The sequence below is a fragment of the Diceros bicornis genome, chromosome 35 (genome assembly GCF_020826845.1).
Source record: "Diceros bicornis minor isolate mBicDic1 chromosome 35, mDicBic1.mat.cur, whole genome shotgun sequence".
NCBI lineage: Eukaryota > Metazoa > Chordata > Mammalia > Perissodactyla > Rhinocerotidae > Diceros > Diceros bicornis.
In genome coordinates, this window is record NC_080774.1 from 16,183,900 (window position 1) to 16,203,132 (window position 19,233).

The window sequence follows — 19,233 nt, forward strand, 5'->3', positions numbered from 1 at the left end:
CACTTCATGCCTTTTAAGGAGTGGGCACCCCGAGGAGGAGCCTTTTTGGTGAGCAGGGGGGATTCAAGTGAATTCATAGATGCAGAGGAAGAGCAAAAGTGCTTCACCTAAGAGATAGGATGGAGACGTGCAGAAGACGGGCCGAGAGTGTAAGCGGAAGGGACCTTTGCGGGAGAGAAGAAAGAAAAGGCAGCCATCACTGGGAGAGAACAGAGATGTCTACTGAGGATTTTTATGAGGTTTTGCCTCATCATGTGAGATGTAAATCCGTTCTCTGTTTCCCCACAAGATCTTCAGTAAAATATCGATGGCCCTGTAAATATCATTATGGTCTTGGACCTTTATCTTGGCCAGTTTCAAAGTAAGTTTGGGGGAAGGAAGACAAGCTATCTTGACCCACGCGCATTCTCATTGCATAACCAAGAACTATATATTGAAGACCTACTGTGTGCAGGCCCTCTGATGGCATGGAGAAATGAAAAGGATTAAGGGACAGTCTCTACCACATATGGTGCCACAACAAAGTACCCTGGGGGTGCACACTAAAGGCCCCTAAGAGTGCCTGTAGAGGAAGAACACTGCCGTGTGTTCTTTACCCTCATACCACAACCACACTCACAACACTACTGACCCCAGATTGTGGGTTTTTTCCCCACACCAAGCAATTCTCTGTGACACCAGCTGGGTGTCCTACCTTCCAATTCAGTTCTGACACCTTCTACCAGGAGATAGCACCAGATGCCACAGGGTAAGGGCTCAGTCCCACAAGACTGTCCCCACATCAGACACTAAATGCAAGTCCCAGGTTGTCACCTGTACCTCTGACCGACCAGCTATAAATCAGGGTTCCCATGACTCCCTCACTGGGTTGGATAATTTTCTAGAGTGGCTCACAGAACTCAGGGGAACACTGACTTATGTTTACCAGTTTATCATATAATAAAGGATACAAGTGTACAGCCAGATGAAGAGGTACATACGGTGAGGTCTGGAAGAGTCCCAAGTGCAGGAGCTGCTGCCCCCATGGAGTTGGTGAGTGCCACCTTCCTGTTCTGTGGACGTGTTCACCAACCCAGAAGCTCTCCGAAGCCCCTACCTTAGAGATTTTCATGGAGGCTTCACCATATAGACGTGATCGAATCTCCAGCCCCTCTCCCTTCCCGGAGGACTGGGAGCGGGGCTGAAAGTTCCAAGCTTCTAATCATGGCTTGGTCTTTCTGTGGACAGCCGCCATCCAGGGGCCCACCAAGGGTCACTTCATTAGAACAAAAGATGCTCCTATCACCAGGGAAATTCCAGGGGATGTAGGAGCTCTGTGTGAAGAACCAGGAATAGAGACAAATATATATTTTTTCTAGTATTTCATAATGCCCATCCTCTTAAGTGTAGGTAGTAAAAAAGAATCTGGAAAGACTCCCCAGAGGTGTGACTTTTGAGCAAGATCTTTAGTGCTGAACGGGAGTTCATTGGGTGACAAAAAGAGGCGCAGTTAAAAGACACATCGATATCGGCCCACCAGAAGTTCCTGCAGCCAGCATTTCTGGTTAGGAGGGCCAGGGCTGAAAAAGGAGGGTGTGATAGTGTTGTCTTTTGCCAAAAGTCAGAAACATTGTTTTCAGAGTGAAAAAAAGCAGGCAAGTCATTACCTGAGCCACCTCCATCCAGCCACTCAATGGGCCACTGAAGTGTCCTCATGGGGCCTTGAAGGGCACATGATACAGAGAAGGCCACTTAATGAGCAGAGGGGTTCTTACTCTTTCCATGAGGGTCCTAAGAGCTGAGCGCAAATTCTGCCTTCCCTGAGCCTAGTGATGCTCGTAGAGTCTGGTACTCCTACTGACGCTAGCCAGCTGGCAGCCTTTCCCTGGAATAAAGAGAAGGAATGAACTCGTGGGTCTTTTTTGCAGGAGCTCTGCTCAGATTGTCAGACAAACGAAAAAGCACTGGGGAAGGTGGGGGTATCTGTTAAAGATCCTCCTATGACTGTTTAAATAGTCCGGTTGTAAAATTTCCCTTGTTAGGACAGGGTTTTTAATCCATGGTCACAGAACACAGTTCTCCCCTCTTCCATCCATGTTTCAGTGTGCAAAACATGATTTATTTAAAGTTTAATAAGTTTAAACATGCATGAGGTCACTCCTCTCGTAGACATTGGTCTGGTTACATCTTATTTGGTGGATTCTATGAGCTGTACAAGGCTGGTTATTAAAATAAAACTGGAGACCATTACTGCAATGTAACCATCAAAGGTGGGTGGTTATAAAATAGCACTAGGAGATTGTCCACACCAGTAGAGAGTAGTGATTAAAAGCGCAGGACTTGGGTTCAAGTCCTGATCCTCCCATACAGCTGTTTAACTTTGGGCAAGTCACTGTACCTCTCTGAGCCTCATTTTGCTTCAGTCATATGAATGGTACCAAACTCCAAAATTTGTTATGAGGATTAAATGAAATAATGCTTAGCACAGAGCCTGGCATATGAGACATGCTCAGTAATTGCTACTATTATTATGCAATAAAGCATAATATGAATTTGATCTCTCTGGGCCTCAATTACCTATAATCCTCAGATTTATGGCTAAAAAATCTTAATTTCCAGCAGGCTAGAAAGCATCTCACATCTAAGACCTATGCTTCTATAAATATAATTCCAATCACAGAAGCATTGAATATACAAGTGTTCGTTTATAAATACTTTTTAACAAAGTATTTGATCTTGTGCATTATAAGAGCAAAAGGGATTATTTTTTTCCCCTGTGGATTTAAGATCATAGGATAAGTTCTTTTAGACAAAAGTTTTAAGTCTGACAAACTATGCAGGGAAAAAAGAAAATCAAGGAAGTCCCAAAAGATTTCTGCCTGCAAGCAGTCTTTCCCACTGTGTTCAATGACCTCATTTTTCAGCTGCAAATTCAGCTGAAAAGGTGAAAAAAACAACCAGTAGAATTTGTCTTATTATTGCAGTTGAGAGAAGACGTAAAACCATAGATTAAGGAGTGTAAAAGCTGGGTTGATTTCTATGTATTCTAAACCACTAGGGGACACAGTTGAACCAGCAAGACTGGGCATGCCAACGTATTTGCTTGTGGCTTCCTCAGCTCTAGGGTTGAATAAAGAGCTCATGGACATGGAAATACTAGATTCTGGTCCTATTTTTTAGTTAACTCTGTGACCCCAGGATTGTCCTCTAATTCCCAGAAGGAAGGTAAATTCCTAAGGTATGCCCCTACTTTGCCTCCTCTGCCCCTGTCCTTCTCATTCCCCACACTAAGCCACTAATCTTTTCAAAACATCAATTGCTCCCAGCTTAAAACCCTCAATGGCTGCCGTTCTTCATAGGATACGACAAAGGCTGAGCAAGGCCACAAGGCCCAGACATGCTAGCCCTTGGCTCATCCCTCCAGCCCCTGTTCATAGCCTCCTCTTTTTCCCTCTGCCGCAGCGACATTCTCCAACTTTCCCACTCATGACATGCCCTCCACTGCAGAGCCTTTCCCTCCTCCATTTACCTACTTAACTCCCATTCAACCTTCAGATTTCAGCTCAATATTTACTTTTGTTCCGGGTACTGTTGCGTGAACAACCACTCCAAAACTTTTTAACTCAAGACGACAAACATTTATTTCATCCATGCATCTGCAGTTTGAGTAGGGCTCAGTGGGGAAGGATGGTCTCTGCTCCACACAGCACTGGCTGGGGCAGCTCAAAGGTCCATTTCCAAGATGGCTCCTTCACAAGGGCGGCAACTTAAAGCTGGCTGTCAGCTCTGAGCTCACCAGGGCTGAGGCCCAGCGGCTATGAGTCTCCTCACAGGCTGCCAGCTTCCTCACAGCATGGCAGTGGCTGGGTGCTAAGAGTGAGCACCCCAAGACATAGGAAGGGAAGGCTGCCGGTTCCTGGAGCCTGGGCCCACAAGTTGGCATCAGACCACTTCCATCACATTCTATTAGCTCAGCCACTCACAAAGCCAGGATTCCAGGAGAAGGGGCCGTAGAGCCACCTCTGCATTGGAAGAGTATCAAAGAAGTTGGGGCACCTTTTCTAAATTGCCACAGATTCCTCCAGGAAGGATTCCCTGCCTCCAGTTCAGCCAAATTCCCTATTTGGGGCTGTCAAAGCCCCATACACTCTCCCACTCAGCCTTATCACGTCTGTGTGTTTGGTTAAGCCCATCTCTCCCCCACTAGACTCTAAGCTTCAGAGAGGAGGGGCTGGGTCTGCCTCATTCATTGCTGCATCCACAGTCCCCAGCACAGAGATGTTCAATAAATATGGGTAGAAATGAATGAATCAGGGAACCTGTCGATGATGCGATCAATGAAAGTACTTAGACTGGGGTTCAGAATCTAAAAGGCCTTAAGGGAACACATAGGTAGCGTGAATTAGTAAGGCAGGCTGGGGGTGGGAAGCCAGGGGTTCTTAAGACTCGGGCAACCTAAGAAGCATGCACCTCATGCAAAGCAGGCAGAGACGTCCGTCTTGGGCCCCACTTGACTCTTGCCAGCCAGACTCCCAGAACTTTCAGGTTTTCAAAAGCCAAAGCTTTTCCATTTTTACATGAAACCTCCCAATTTTAAAATATAGACAACTGATTAGATTATATACACACAGTAGGCTCATTAAAACATGCCTGTGGGCTAGATTTGGTCATGGGCAAAAAACATATACCCTATGACTGAGGCATGCCAAAATAAAAAAAAGAGAAACTATTTTCTATAACTGAAATGACTTGCTCCATGATGATGGAGAAAAAGAATTAAATATGGTATTAAAGGTAACTTAGCATTTTCCACTTTGAAACAGTCTTTTGGGATAAATATCCAGTGGTTTCAAAGATGAACAGCCTGTTTGGGCTGTTTCTCCCCTCTCTAAACATCCTCCCTCCTCCCTTTTCCCCAGATGCTGTCCGTCATCAGAGGAAGCTTCCACGTTCTCTGTGGGGCAGGGGATGGGCCTCTGGTTTTGCACAGCGGCCTGCCCAGTGGCTGCTGAGGTGTGACTGGTTGTGGCTGCTCTTTGGGGACACGTTTGTGCCCACTTCTGAAGTTCAAGATCCCAGTATCTCATGGCTGATTCAACCAACCGATTAGTCAGCAGTCTGCAGAGTTGGGGGCAGCCTCTTTTCTTAAGAAAAGGATCAAAAACAGAAGCCACTAACTCCAGGCAGTTTCTTCGCCATGTCCATCCCACTGTCTTCACTTCTTACCATCCCCACGGCCAGGGCCCTGGAAGCCGCCTTCCTCTCTCAAGCTGGGATTATTGCAATACTCCTAACTGGTCTCCTTGGCTCTGCCCTTTCCCTCCGCCTGCACCATAGGCCGTTCTCAAAACAGCAGCCAGAGGGATCCATTTCAGATACAAGTCAGATCGTGTCTTCTCTCAGCTCAGAATCCTTTACTCACTCAGAGAATAGGCCAAAGTCCTTGCAATGGTCTGCGAGGCCCCTGTTCTCTCTCTATCCTCTTCTCCCTGTTGCTCATGCCACACTCGCCTTCTTGCTGACTCTAAAACACAATCCCACCTCAGGACATTTGCACATGTTTTTCACTCTATCCAGAATGCCCTGCCCTCAGACATCTGAATGGCTCACTCCTTTACACTCTGCAGATTTTTATCAAATGTCACCTTTTCAGTGACATCTTCTCCAATCACCCTATTTCAAATGGCAACTCCCAGACCTTCAGAACCCCCTTCTCTGCTTTTTTCTCCCCATGGCATGTATCACTATCCAGTATAGGGTGGGGGGGCCATGCTGGCTGAATCCAGTCCCCAGGCTGGTTTTACAAACAAAGTTTTATTGGATCATTGCCATTTACATATTGTTTACATACCCTCGATGGCTGCTTTCATGCTACTGAGTAGTTTCAACACAGACCGTATGTCCCATATAGCCATAAACATTTGTCTGGCCCTTTAAGAAAACGTATCAGACCCCTAGTCTAGTGTGCTAGTATATTACACAATCTACCTATTTATCTTGTTTATTCTCTTCACTCCTCCACTAGAATATACATTCCCTGAGAGCAGGGGTTTCATATGCTCTGTTCACTGGATGCCTCTAGAATGCTCATCTCATGAGCCAGAATTATTGCCTGGCACATAGTAGGTGCCCAGTTTTATCTGCCAACTAACCCCCGGAGAGGAGGTGTTTAAAACTGCTGCTCACGTTCGTTCTGTTTCTTTCTGCTTTTCCTTCAGCACATACGATGATGAGAAAACGAAGAAGGTGGGTACTGGGGTCATCCTTCGCCCGTTCACCCCCGTGCGCAGCTGCATCATTTCGCCCTCGCTGCCGGAGGCTCATGTGTAAGTAGAGCCTCACCCCCGGCTCATCTGCCTTGCTAGCTTATCAGTCGAGGCCAAGGTGAAACGACTCAGCGAGCTAACACACTGGGAGCTATTGAGCTGTTCCTTTGTCCTCTTGAAAGGGACACGGAGCCTGGAGCCCGCAACGCTATGGGGCGTATAAAAATAACGGAAAGCGGACACAGTGCTTAGAGCTAAGTGGCAAATCAGCTGGGACTGAGTCATTCCACTCCTTACCAAGCCAGACACTCTAATGTCAAATAGTTTGCAAAGCCTGATAAAATCTGTCTACAGCCCTCGCCAAGCGTGTGACAACGTCTCAGCCAGGGCTCAGGGGACACGTTTTCCCCGAGACTCCAGGAGCTGTTTCCGAGAGAAGCCCTGCCGTCTTCTGACCCGAAGCCTAAACTCATCGTGGAACAGGAGCTAATCAACCCTCCAAAGAGCACTCCGGCTTTCTAAAACCTCGACATCTTGTTCCCCTCCTGTCTATTCCAAAGAATTCTAAGCCCAACTTTTTCTTTTTCACCAGTTAGCACTATTCAATTGGAAGATGCCAGGCCCAGAGATAAAAGCTTTTGACTTGAGGGCAAGATTTCCCAACCTTGGCACTATTGACATCCTGGGATGATGTCAATTTTTTGTCGTGAAGGACTGTCCTGTATTGTAAAGTGTTTGGCACCATCCATGGCCTTTACCCACTAGATGCCGGTAGCACCCTGCCCCCAGTTGTGACAACCGAAAATATCTCCAGACATTGCCAAATGTCCCCTAGGAGCAAAACGTACTCACCTTTCCATTCCCCATGTTGAGAACCACTGCTTTAGGGCAATGAAAATGGCGCAATGGGTTCTAGATGTCTCTGTCTGCTCATTTGTTAAAGATTTATTAGGTCCCTACAGTATACACAGTAACAATGGCACTATTGACCACTCTGCAGGCCTTATCTCATTCAGTCCTCTCAGCGGCCTTATTGTGAAGGTGTATTATTATCACCTCTCTGCAGATGAGAAAACAGAATCTCAGAGAGGTGTACTCCCCACCCAGAGTCACAGAGCTCAGCATGTTGCTGCACTGGGATTTTAAACCAAGTCTGACTTCAGAGCCTGAGCTCTCAGCCACACACTGCACAAAAAACATATCCTAAAGCCTGACCTTTGAGAAGCTCATGACATATTTGGAGAGCTAAGTCCTGTGTACTTGAAGAGTAAAATAATGCAAGAGTGAAATCATAGGACAAGATGGCAGACAAAAGAAGGTCATTAAAAAGAGCACTTAGTTCATGGGTAGAAGATGCCACCATCACCAACACCATCATCATCATCATCATCATCATCATCATCATCACCAACACCATCAGCATCAGCATCATCATCACCACCAGCATCATCATCATCATCATCACCATCTTCACCAACACTATCGTCATCATCATCATCATCATCTTCATCACCAACACCATCATCATCACCATCATCACCATCACCATCATGATCATCATCATCATCACCATCGTCACCATCACCATCATCATCACCAACACCATCATCATCATCATCACCATCACCATCGTGATCATCATCACCATCATCATCATCACCATCACCAACACCATCATCATCATCACCACCACCACCATCATCACCACCATGTATTTGGAGACATCCCTACCTCTCCCTAATATTCCAGCACTTGATGTCCCACTCCCCACTTTCCCCCTACCTCCCTTTGATTTACATTATAATTGACTTCTTGATAGACTTATATATTCAGGGACATTCCAATTGACAGTTTAAGTTTGATGTTGTTGAAATATCTTGCAAAAATAGGCCTTGTAATTTCTCATAATGCCTCTTGGAAACACTTGCACTCCTGCCCATCTCTTCCATGGACAAGCCCTCTGAAATCAAATGGTGCAGATCAACGGTTCTTGGGCTTTTACTTGCATCTGAATCGTCGTGGGGTGGACGGGGAGTGCCTGGAAAAATGCATATTCCTGAGCCCATCCTCAATTCATTTGGTCTGAGCAAATTGATGCTTAAATCAACTGTGGAAGTGACTGGAGAGTTTCGTGCTCATGTTCCTTCAATGCCAGCTGGGGAAACTGAAGCCCAGAGAGAGGACAGAACCTGCCAAAGTTCTTACAACAGGAATCCTGATCTCCTGACTCCTTAGTCATATCATTATACCAGGTTTGTTAGATAGGCTAGCATGATTATTATTATTGTCACAGTGGTTGTTGTTATTATCTGTTATACCCTAGGCCAGGAGTCAACAAATTTTTTCTTAAAAGAACAGACAGTAAATATTTTAGGCTTTGCAGACCAGCTGGTCTCTCTTGCAACTACTTAACTTTGACATTGCAGCATGAAAGCTACAATGAATAGATGTGGCTGTGTTCCTATAAACTTTTATTTGCAGACCCAGGCAGGATGCCCCCTGGCTATAGCTTACCAACCCCTGCCCTAGACTGAAGGCTGCCCTTTCTTCCCCTTGGCTGTTAAAAGGCTCTGGTTGCATTTGATGACTGTATCAAAATAGAGCTGTATTACAGACCACCTCAAAATGGAGTAGCTTAAAACAACAACCATTATTATTGTTCACAAGTCAACAGGTCAGCTGGGAGGGTCTACTGGTCCAGGCCAGCTCGGCTAATCCTGGCTGGTCTCGCATATGTGTGTGCACCCGCCTGACAGGAGAGCTGGAGGTTGACCCATCTAGGATGGCCTCATTCACAGATCTGTTGGTTGATTGGTGACAAGAGAATTTCACATATTGATGTATATGGGATAACTATTCTGGTTCAAAACTGATTCTGCTTGCACTAAAGATGCCTGATTTATGGCCTATGAAATATACATTGTACATCTGTTTTAACCATTAAAGAATGCATTAAACATTATCTCAAAATAAAAGAATACACTCTTTTAAGATAAGAATGCATACTTCCCCTCCTGCGCCCACCGGTATCAGTAATGCCGTACCAGTACTCGTGTTGACCTGCTAATTTGCAACTGAATACTTCCTTGAAACTTTGATGAATATGTATCCTCAGCATGTTTAATGTGTGTTCTTTGTTCTAAAAAGGCATAGAACTGGACTGAAAACCATGCTTCTCCAGAAGGCTTTCTTCCTTTGTGGAGATTGCCTTCCTGGGTTGTAATCCACAGCTTGGCTCAAGTAAAGGTCACCTTATCTCTCTTATCTATAGAGTGGTTACTGGTTATTTTGTGTTGACATTGGTTATTGGCTAGGGTGACAGGAGTGACTGGGCCATGGTCTCTCATCATGCAACAAGCTAGCCAAGGCTTATTCACATGGTGGTGGGGAAGGGTTCCAAGAACAGGAGCCTGAGCACCAAAGCCTCTTAAGGCTTAGACTCAGAATGGACACAGTCATGCTTCCACCACATTCTGTTGGCCAAAGCAAGACATCAGGCCAGCCCAGATACAAGGAATGGGGAAAAGACCCCACCTCTTGATAAGAGAGAGGCAAAGTCACATTGCCAAGTGTGTGGATGGAGGGAGGGGTGGAGGATTATGGCATTTTTGTAATCAATCTGCCAAAAGGCATCAGGGCAGTGCCTTCCTGGTCGGTTTCCAAATTCAAAGTCATCACATCAGCCGATGTGGATCAGAGCCTGGTCAGTCCCTTCAATCTCGATGTAATTGATCCCCAAACCAGCTGAAAATTCTGAATCGACTGTCGGGGATCAATTCAATCATGTCAAAAGAGACTTGGCCTTTATCTTGAAAAAAATAAAATAAAATAAATAAAGTGAACTCATTTTAGTTTGTCAACTAAATTTTTAATTAACTTAATTCTTCTGAAATAGAATAAACTGTATGAGCTCATTTTTCTAAAATTATTTTAGCCATCCATATGTCTACCAATATATACAGAAAGACAGTATCTAAAATAATGTTCGCCATATTTTACCAATGGTTGTCTGTATGGTGGAATTAGGCAGTTTTTTAAAATCTTTTTTCTTATACTTTTATGTATTACTTGAATGTGATTACTTGAATTTTTTATGATAAGTATATATCATTTTTACCAAATAAATAAATAAATACCAAAAAAAAAAAGTGGGAGAAGTGGTCCCTAGGGATGAGAAACAGCCCCTCCTTTCCTCTCTGCGATGACTAGGCTGTCCTCACAGCCTTTCCTGAGCCATTGTGCAGCCGGCAGTGCCTGCAACCCCCACCCGTGTCCAGGCTTGCCCTTGGCAGTCAGCACGGGGTGCATGGAATGGCTCTGTATGCATTTTCCAATTTCTCTTAGTAAAAGCAAAAAACGTTGTTTTCTTCTCGGGGATGTTTACACCCACTTGTATTCTGGTTGGCACGGCAGTTTCCATAGAGGGGGCTACTCAGGTGTGCTGACCGCTGGGTGCTCGCCCGAGTTCTGAGCACAAGGATTTTAGAAGGAGGATGTGTGCACCTGGTTCAGCATTCCCATCTATTATGCCCTGCATTTGAGAAATAAATGCTTTCTCTTTTAATTTGATAAAATCCAAGATACTGTGCTGTGACCTGACATACAATCATGATAAGAAAGGACTGATTTCTATCAGGCATGTTTTGGGGAATTTCTTTCTTTTTTTTCAGTTTGTTTCACTGCACGTTAGATGAGCAATCATTTGAGGTTTGAGGTGGGTTTTTTTCCATTAAGATTCTATTTTTTCAGAGCAGTTTTAGTTTCAGAGCAAAACTGAGCATTAGGTACAGAGATCCCCACATACCCCCTGCCTCTGCACAGCCTCCCCCACCATCATCATCCCCCAACAGAGCGGGACTTTTGTTACAATTGATGAACCTACATTGACACATCATTATCACCCAAAGTCCCTGGTTTACCTTAGGATTCTCTCTTGGCGTTGTATATTCTATGGGTTTGGACAAATGTATAATGACCTTTTTCTACCATTGTAGTATCATACAGAGTATTTTCACTGCCCTACAAATCCTCTGTCCTCCGCCTATTTATCCCTCTTCTCCTCCCCAACCCCTAGCAATCACTGATCCCTTTACTTTCTCCACAGTTGGTCTTTTCCAGAATGTCATATAATTGGAATCATGCAGTATGTAGCCTTTTCAGATCGGCTTCCTTCACTTAGTAATATGCATTTGAGGTTCCTCATCTTTTCGTGACTTGATAGCTCATTTCTTTTTAGTGCTAAATAATATTCCATTGTCTGGATGGACCATAGTTTATCTATCCACTCACCTACTGAAGGACATCTTGGTTGCTTCCAAGTTTTGGCCATTATGAATAAAGCTGCTATAAACATCCACGTGCATATTTTTGTGAGGCATTTTTTATAAACAGAGAAAAAGGTCCAGACCCATCAGATGAAACCGTGTTCTGGTGAAAAGGGAGGGCTGTCCTCTATAATGAGAGACAACATCAACATCCTAGTTCAAGCGTAGATTCGGGAACCAGACTCCTGGGCTCAGATTCCAGCTCTGCCGTTTGCTGGCTTTTGTGAGTTGGACAAGTTACATGGCCCTCTTTGCCTCAGTTTCCTCATCTGCAAAGCGGGAATACTAACTACCTTCCTCACAGGGTTGTATAGGGATGACATTAGTTAATGGATGTTGAGCATCCATTACCAAAATGCAACAGACTGGGGGACTTCAGCAACATTTATTTTCTCACAGTCCAAGATCGAGGTGCCCATGGGGTTGGTTTCTTCTGAGGCCTCTCTGCTTGGCTTGCAGACAGCCGTCTTCTCGCTGTGTCCTCACATCGTCTTTCCTCCACGCATGCGCATCCCTGGTGTCTCTGTGTATCCGGATTTCCTCTTCCTATAAGGACACAGTCAGATTGGATTAGGACCCACCCTGAAAAGTGAGTCTGATGCTCATGTGCCCCACGTCCCTCTCGTGACCAAGCAGACCACCTCACCGATTCACTCCCTTTGCTTACCCCTCACTCCCCGCCCCCACCCCACACACCCAAAGCCCAGGCCTGCAGGGACTCTGAGTTATGAACAGAAGAGGGGAGCATCTCCCCAGGCCTTCACAACTTCCTGGGGTTATGGTAAGGGAGCAGTGGGTGTCACGGCACGGGGACGGGCACACGGCACAGCTAGCTGCTGCTCTTGCAAAATGCTGGACGTGGCCCAGTGCCCAGAGCTGCCAAAATGCAGTTACCTCTAATGACCAAGATGGTGCTAAGGGGGATGAGAGAGACAAGAACTGGAAGGGCTATGGGCTTACAGGTCCTTTAAATTAGAGTCGAGGAATAGTAGGTGCTTAGTAAATAACTTGTGGAAGGAAAGAAAGGAGGAAACTTCCAGAGAAGAAAACAGAGAGCTGCTGACTCTGATTTTCCTAAGACCTGGCAGACACGGCCACCCCACGTACATGTGGGGTGCGTAGGGGCAGTTCCCCTACAAGCTGAGGACACGGATGCCTCTCAAGGGATTCCCCAGGATCACCCTGGGTCAGCTCCATACTTGAGCCCCAGGCTCGGGCCCACCTTCTGATGTGGTGCCTTCCAGGAAGCAGGGAGGGTGGATTCCTTCCTGCCCTGTGAGCAGCAGGCCCGGGAGCCCTGGGGAGTATTGACCAAGGCAGGATGAAGTTTCAGAGAAGAGCAATTACACAGGTTCATAATGGAGGAGTCTCGCCCATTAGTGTGAGAGGGGAAGTCACGTGGGGAGGGGGAGGCTGGTTCGGACTCCTCCTTGTTTCCAGGAAAAATGCGGGCAGAGGGTTAACCCTCTCCTGACCTCACTCTCAGGGTGACCGCTGCGTTGGCTCCATCAGCACCTCAAACAGTCAGAGATCAGGCCCATGAAAGCACAGTCTCTGGGGTTAAACAGACTTGGGTTCAAACCCTCACTAATCCAAGCAGCGTGACCTTGGGCAACTCACTTTACCTCTCTGAGCCTCAGGTTCCTCACCTGTAAGAGGACATAATAACAGTACCCTCCTTATAGGGTTGTTGGGAGCATTCAATGAGATATTCAGATCCCATCTCCGTCACCAACAAGCTGTGTCACCTATAGTAAAGTGATTGCACCTTTCTGAGCCTCCTTTTCCCCTTCTCTAAAATGTGGATAATGATTAATACCCTATTAGGTTGTTGGGAGAATTAAATAATGTGTGTAAAGAGCCCTAGTTAATGCCTGGCTACTTGTAATACAAGATGCCAAAGAATAGCAGAAAAATTAGGTTAAACATATTTTTAAACAGTGTTTTTGTTACATGTTCAAATAATGTGTTCAATTTTTTTGCTTCAACATCCAGCTACATTTTTGGGCAAAGGATTTATAAATTTAAAGCAATGGGTCCAATTGTTAATCTGGGGGGCAGAGGGGGAAAAGTACAATAAATACATTGGCTTCCCTGTGTTTCCAGACTTCTTCGACACTCTTGTATTTATTGTACTTTTATCAGATGAACAATTGGATACCTATAGGATATTAATTTCCTTCAATCCTCTTGTTTGCCCGGGTCAAGACCTCTGGCTGTGGGACCCCGCCATCATCTCTCCCTCCTACATGCGAAAACTCCCCATAACTGGCATAGGGTCATCTCACATCAAGTCACGGCTCTGCAACCTACTAGCCCAGTGACCTGGCACAAGCTCCTTAGCTCCTCTGAGCCTCAGACTCCTCATCTGTAAAATGGGTCCAGTGAACACCTTATGGGCCCATTACAAAGGTTTAATGGGATGATGTATGGGAAATACTTCCACATGCCTGGAGCATGGCAACAGCTTTCTAACTGGGAGCCAGCACAACTCCTATCTCTAATGCCATTACTGTGAAGAATGTGGTTCTAATTGGACCCTGCTGTGCTCCCTCTCTCTGTCTTTGCAGGGAACCCCTCTTCCGCCAGCTCTGTGCCCTCCACTGGCTCCTGGAGGCCCTGACTATCGACCACACCCACCACACCATGAAGCCTGTGATCACCTGCTGGAATCCAAAGTAGGTCTGAGCCCTTCACCCTGCTGTCACTGGCAACAGAGTGGGCAGGGGGGACGGCCTCCTTTACCTTCTTCCCCTCCTCGTGCTATTTTTGGTGGGCAGGTTGCTTTAGGAGTTCTTGTGTGTGCTGTGTCGGATCCAAACAGGGGAGAGCTGGAGCCAGGGCATACAGTTGTGAGAGCCAACCATGGGTATCTCCTCCCAGCATCTGTTCCCAACTCCACAGTCAGTGACGTCACATTGGTAGCTTGCAATCCATCAGCCACCAGCCACGGTGAGATTGGGCAGCTAGAACAGCACACCACTGGATCCACAGCTAGATTTCTCTCCAACTTCTTGGACCGTGTCTCCCCAACACTATTCCTTATTCACTCCTCTTCCTTTTCCTCCTTCTTCCCCTCCCTCTAACTCTTCTCTTTCTCTTTGCTCTTGTTTTTCTCCTTTCTCAAAGTTTGCTTGTGAAGGAGAGGAATAGTAACCTCTACCCACTCTAGGTCCTTTCTGGCTGGGCTACAAATTAAATTGACATGAGACTGAATAGCAGGAGAAAATCAAACAAAGCTTTATAACATGTATACATGAGAGAGACCAGGGAAACTGAGTTTCTCAACAAGATGGCAGAGGTTCTCACCTTAAATACTACCTTCAGCTACAGACAAAGGAGGATGTTGGGGCTGGGGGAGTCAGTTACGGGTGATTACCAGAAAAGCACAGTAAGGTTATTATGCAGCCTCGCCTTCCGCACTGATAAGTTTCTAGAGATGAGGTCTTCCCCCTGCCCCCGCCCCGTCTTCCCAGTACAGAGAGGGAGATACCTTTACAAATGGAGATTTCCCTTACAAATGTAAATGTTTGGTAAACAGAACTTTGATAAGAATGGGCTTAGCAAGGACCCTCCCAGTCTATGGATCAGTTAGCGGATCAGTTAGTGGGGGGGAGAGGTCAAAGTATTTTTCAGAAAATAATCAAGTTAAAGAGACATATTTTGAGGTGACCAATTCTGATCTCCCACATTTGTTCATTTTAATCTATGCTGGTGACTGTTTCTCCACTTGGACCCAAGGGAACACTCAGTGTCCAGGGCCCAGGAGCAGCTGGGTTTGCTCTAGCTGAAACTCTAGAATGTGTTGTCTCAGCCAAGAAAAGTGTTAGGTATGTCCCCACCAGAGGGAGGGGCACATGCAAAAGCCTTGAGACCACTGTTGCAGGAACTGCATTGCACACACAAGGCAGAACAGGGGACAGGCAGGCCTGTAAAGCATTGGTTCTTTAAGGAGACTCTTGTTGTCTGCAAGCATGGTGCAAAAAAGGTCAAGAAACCTGACTTGAGGAATTGGATTTGCTCTGCGAAAATCCAGGCTGAGTTAAATCAAATAGTTCCCCTCCCTTCCCCTGTAAGTGGAAACTCCCCACTCCCACCCTAATAAGCTGATGTCACCAGCCTCTCACAGACTCCCTGCTTCAAAGGTGAATTCTGTCTGTTTCCAAAATCCTGAATCTTAATTAACTCCTTCTTCCTGAGGATATTTACCACCCATCTCCAAATCCCCAACCCACCTACCACCCTGATTCATTTCTTGCACCAGAGTCCAGATAAACTAACCTCCAATGCAACCAGAAATATAAATCATGCATCTATTGATAGACCAGTAACGCCAATTGATTCCATGCTTTTGGTGGGGACAAATTTAAAACTATAGTTTTCCTTGATGCAGTGGTTTATAAACTTTATTATTTTAAGCAGCAGAAATCCCTTTTCTTTTTAATGGAAACCCCAATAATGTAAAATTTTTCAAAATGGAGCATCTATATGAAGCAGGAAGTTGAGGGCCCTGGGAGACCTGGGGCCCCTCCATCTCACTCCGATCCCCATGAAGCCATCCCAGTTGTTTCTGAAATATCTTTGTGGTTCACAGAATTTGTCTGAAAACCACAGCCTTAAAACATTTCCCACACATTATTTTTTTTAAAAAACAAAACTGCTCAAGTAATAAATGAATACAATTTATTCCTAGTAAAACTTTTCAAAAAATTCAGAAGTATATAAAGTTAAAAAGCCTTTATTCCCACCCACCCCCCAAATCCATTCTCCTCCCTAGAGGAAACCTCTTTTGAAGGTCTGAGGTATGTCCTGCCTCCTTCCAGACATTTCTCATTCCCTCCCTTTATAAATATATACAGATATATACTGGTTTTTTTTTTACAGAAATGGGATCATATTCTGCATATTGTTCTCTATGATTTTCCTCCCTTTTACATTGTCTTATGGACATCTTTCCATGATAATACAGACAAAGTTTCCACATTCTTTTAACCGTTTCATATTCTTTTAATGGAATACTTGTATAGTATTCTACGCTATGGATGGACCATAATTTAGATACCCATTTCTTTATTGATGGACACTAAGGTTGTTCCCAAGTTTTTGCCATTTCAAATACAGTCATGCATCGCTTAATGATCAGGATATGTGCTGAGAAATGCATCGTCAGGCAATTTCATTGTTGCTCAAACATCATAGAGTGTACTGAAGGTGAACAAAATTTGCCACCCCAAAATGTGTCTCTTTAACATGAGGATTATTTTAGGCTGATTTTTTTTGTGTGTGTGAGGAAGATTGGCTCTGAGCTAACATCTGTGCCCATCTTCCTCTATTTTGTATGTGGGATACCACCACAAATGGCTTGATGAGCAGTGCATAGGTCTGCGCCCAGGATTCAGACCCACAAACCCCGGGCCGCCGAAGCGGAGCACGTGACCTTAACCACTACACCACCAGGCTGATCCCTCTAGGCTGATTATTTTTAATCAACAAAAGAGTCAGAAAGTTTTTCTTGTTACCTCCTCCTTAACTGCCTAAAAGGTTTCAAATCAAAAAATTTGTCTCAGGGGGCTAGCCCAGTGGCACCTGGAGAGGAACCTAGAAAAGCCTGTTTGTTGGGATCCCCTCTGTGTTCTTCTGTTTATGTATGGCCAAACAAACACTTATTTTCCAAACATTTGCTCCTTTTCACCCACTTGTGCATTGCGTTCCTTCCCTTTGAAGTCCCTGACTTTCCCCACCCCCAACCTCCTCTTTTGTCTTTAGCTGAGGATGGTATTTAAGGCAAGGGCTTTGGCCATTTTGGTGAGTTATTGGGTTTTCCTAAGTTTCTCCCATGTATACATGTTATTAAATTTTTGTTTGTTTTTCTCCTATTAATCTGTCTCATGTCAATTTAATTCATTGACCAGCCAGAAGAACCTAGAAGGGTAGAGGAAAACTTCTTCCTCCCATACAGTACTTACACAAACCTAGCTGGTATAGCCTACTACACATCTAGGCTCTATGGTACTAGTTTTATGGGACCACCCTCGTATATGTGGTCTGTCATTGACCGAAATGTCATTATGCAGAGCATGACTGTAGTACTGCACAGAACACCCTTGCACGTACATTTTGTGCCTGGTTGAAAATACTTCTATTAGCTAGATTCTGAGAAATGGAATTTCTGGGTCAAAGCAACATCTAATTTTTTTCACAGTCAACTGCTTAGATTCTAAGAACAAGGCCCCTGAGCCAGTGGACTTCTAATAGCATTTCATCTCCCTGAGCAAGCTACCAGCAGCAACATCTTGTCTCTGACATTTGGGCACTTGTTCTCCCAAACTGAGACAAGAACATAATGTGGAATTTGTATTGAGAAGATAAAAAGGACCATCTTTATTTCCTTTGCTTGGTTTTAGAAACATGCCCAGAATGTGACCAAAAATTGTTACTTGCTGTAGGAAGGACATAGTGGTCACATCGAGATTAGTGGATGTTCTTACCATGACTTCTCAGGGCAGAATTCCATCATGGGTCTGAGCATGTCCAGTTCTATAAGAGCAGAACCTGAACCAGAACCTCAGCCAGCTCCAACAGAAACAAGTGGTCCAGGAAAGATGCCCACAGGAAGTCAGAGTATTTGTTGTTGTTGTTTTCTCTAGTGAACCATTTGTTCCTGATGGTGATTTTAGTTTGGGGTCCATGGTAAGCTGGTAAATATTTAATAACCAGTTCTCCAGGTGGGAAAAACCATGATTTATAGAATGCCAATTTCTATGGTGCAAATACTCCCACCGTGGCTGATTTCAGGCTTACCAACATGATGTCACTAAACTTGGAGTTGGGAAGAGAAGCACAAATTTGGTTCTTGCGAGCCAGTATGAGCCAACTCTAGCACACCACTGTTTGGGATTGACAAAAGAATGTTATAAATCCATGGGGAGTAGCAGTTTTAAGTTGCCTAGAAAGTGCCAGAAAGCATCTTTTTAGTTAGCGAGAAAGGAGATGGAAGTCTTCTTTTTAATACTTAATCCCTATTTGTGATGTTTCACCCTTATGGCGTAGTGTGCATTTTTTAAAGCTCAGAGAGTTTAGAGTGATTAAGAGCAAGGGCTTTGGCAACTGATGGATCTGGAGGAGCCCAGGCCCTGCCACTTAATAGCTATGTGATCTTGGGCAAAGTCACTTAACATCTCTAGGTCTCTGTTTCTTCATCTATCAAATGGGTTCCTGCCTCAGAAGAGTTATTGTAAGGATTAAGCAAGCTAAAGTATGTAGATCACTTAGCCTAATGTCTGAGAACACCATGAGTGCTCACTAAGTGATGGCTATTCGAGATTAAAATCCTTATTTTAAAGAGCAGTTAGCTCTATGATTATCAATGCCATTGAGACTTAAGGCTAGGAAAGAAAGAAACTTCTGAGCAGAATTTTACTAACAGATGAGATCCATGTTCACTGGCTGAATGGACAAACACACAAACGGACAGAAAAAAATCTACACGAGGTCAACCAAAATCTGGTTGCGAAGATAAATAATCCAGGGAACAGCCCCAGAGGACAATAACAAACCTTCAGTTCCCCAGGCTGTGCTTTTCTGAGTTTCCATCGTCAAGCAGCCAGCATCTCTGTTCTTAAAACATTTGAAACATAAACTCTGAGCCCTGACATCCACCATGC

At 44.9% G+C, this 19,233-nt stretch overlaps 1 protein-coding gene across 1 annotated transcript in view; it reads left to right on the forward strand.

The window, feature by feature from the left end:
- Positions 1–19,233, forward strand: part of CCDC60 (coiled-coil domain containing 60) — a 157,640-nt gene that overhangs the window by 106,911 nt on the left and 31,496 nt on the right. The window contains exons 4-5 of the mRNA XM_058531090.1: positions 6,198–6,305; positions 14,140–14,247. Of these exons, the coding sequence (XP_058387073.1) occupies positions 6,198–6,305; positions 14,140–14,247 (216 nt within the window). The remainder of the gene's footprint in view (positions 1–6,197; positions 6,306–14,139; positions 14,248–19,233) is intronic.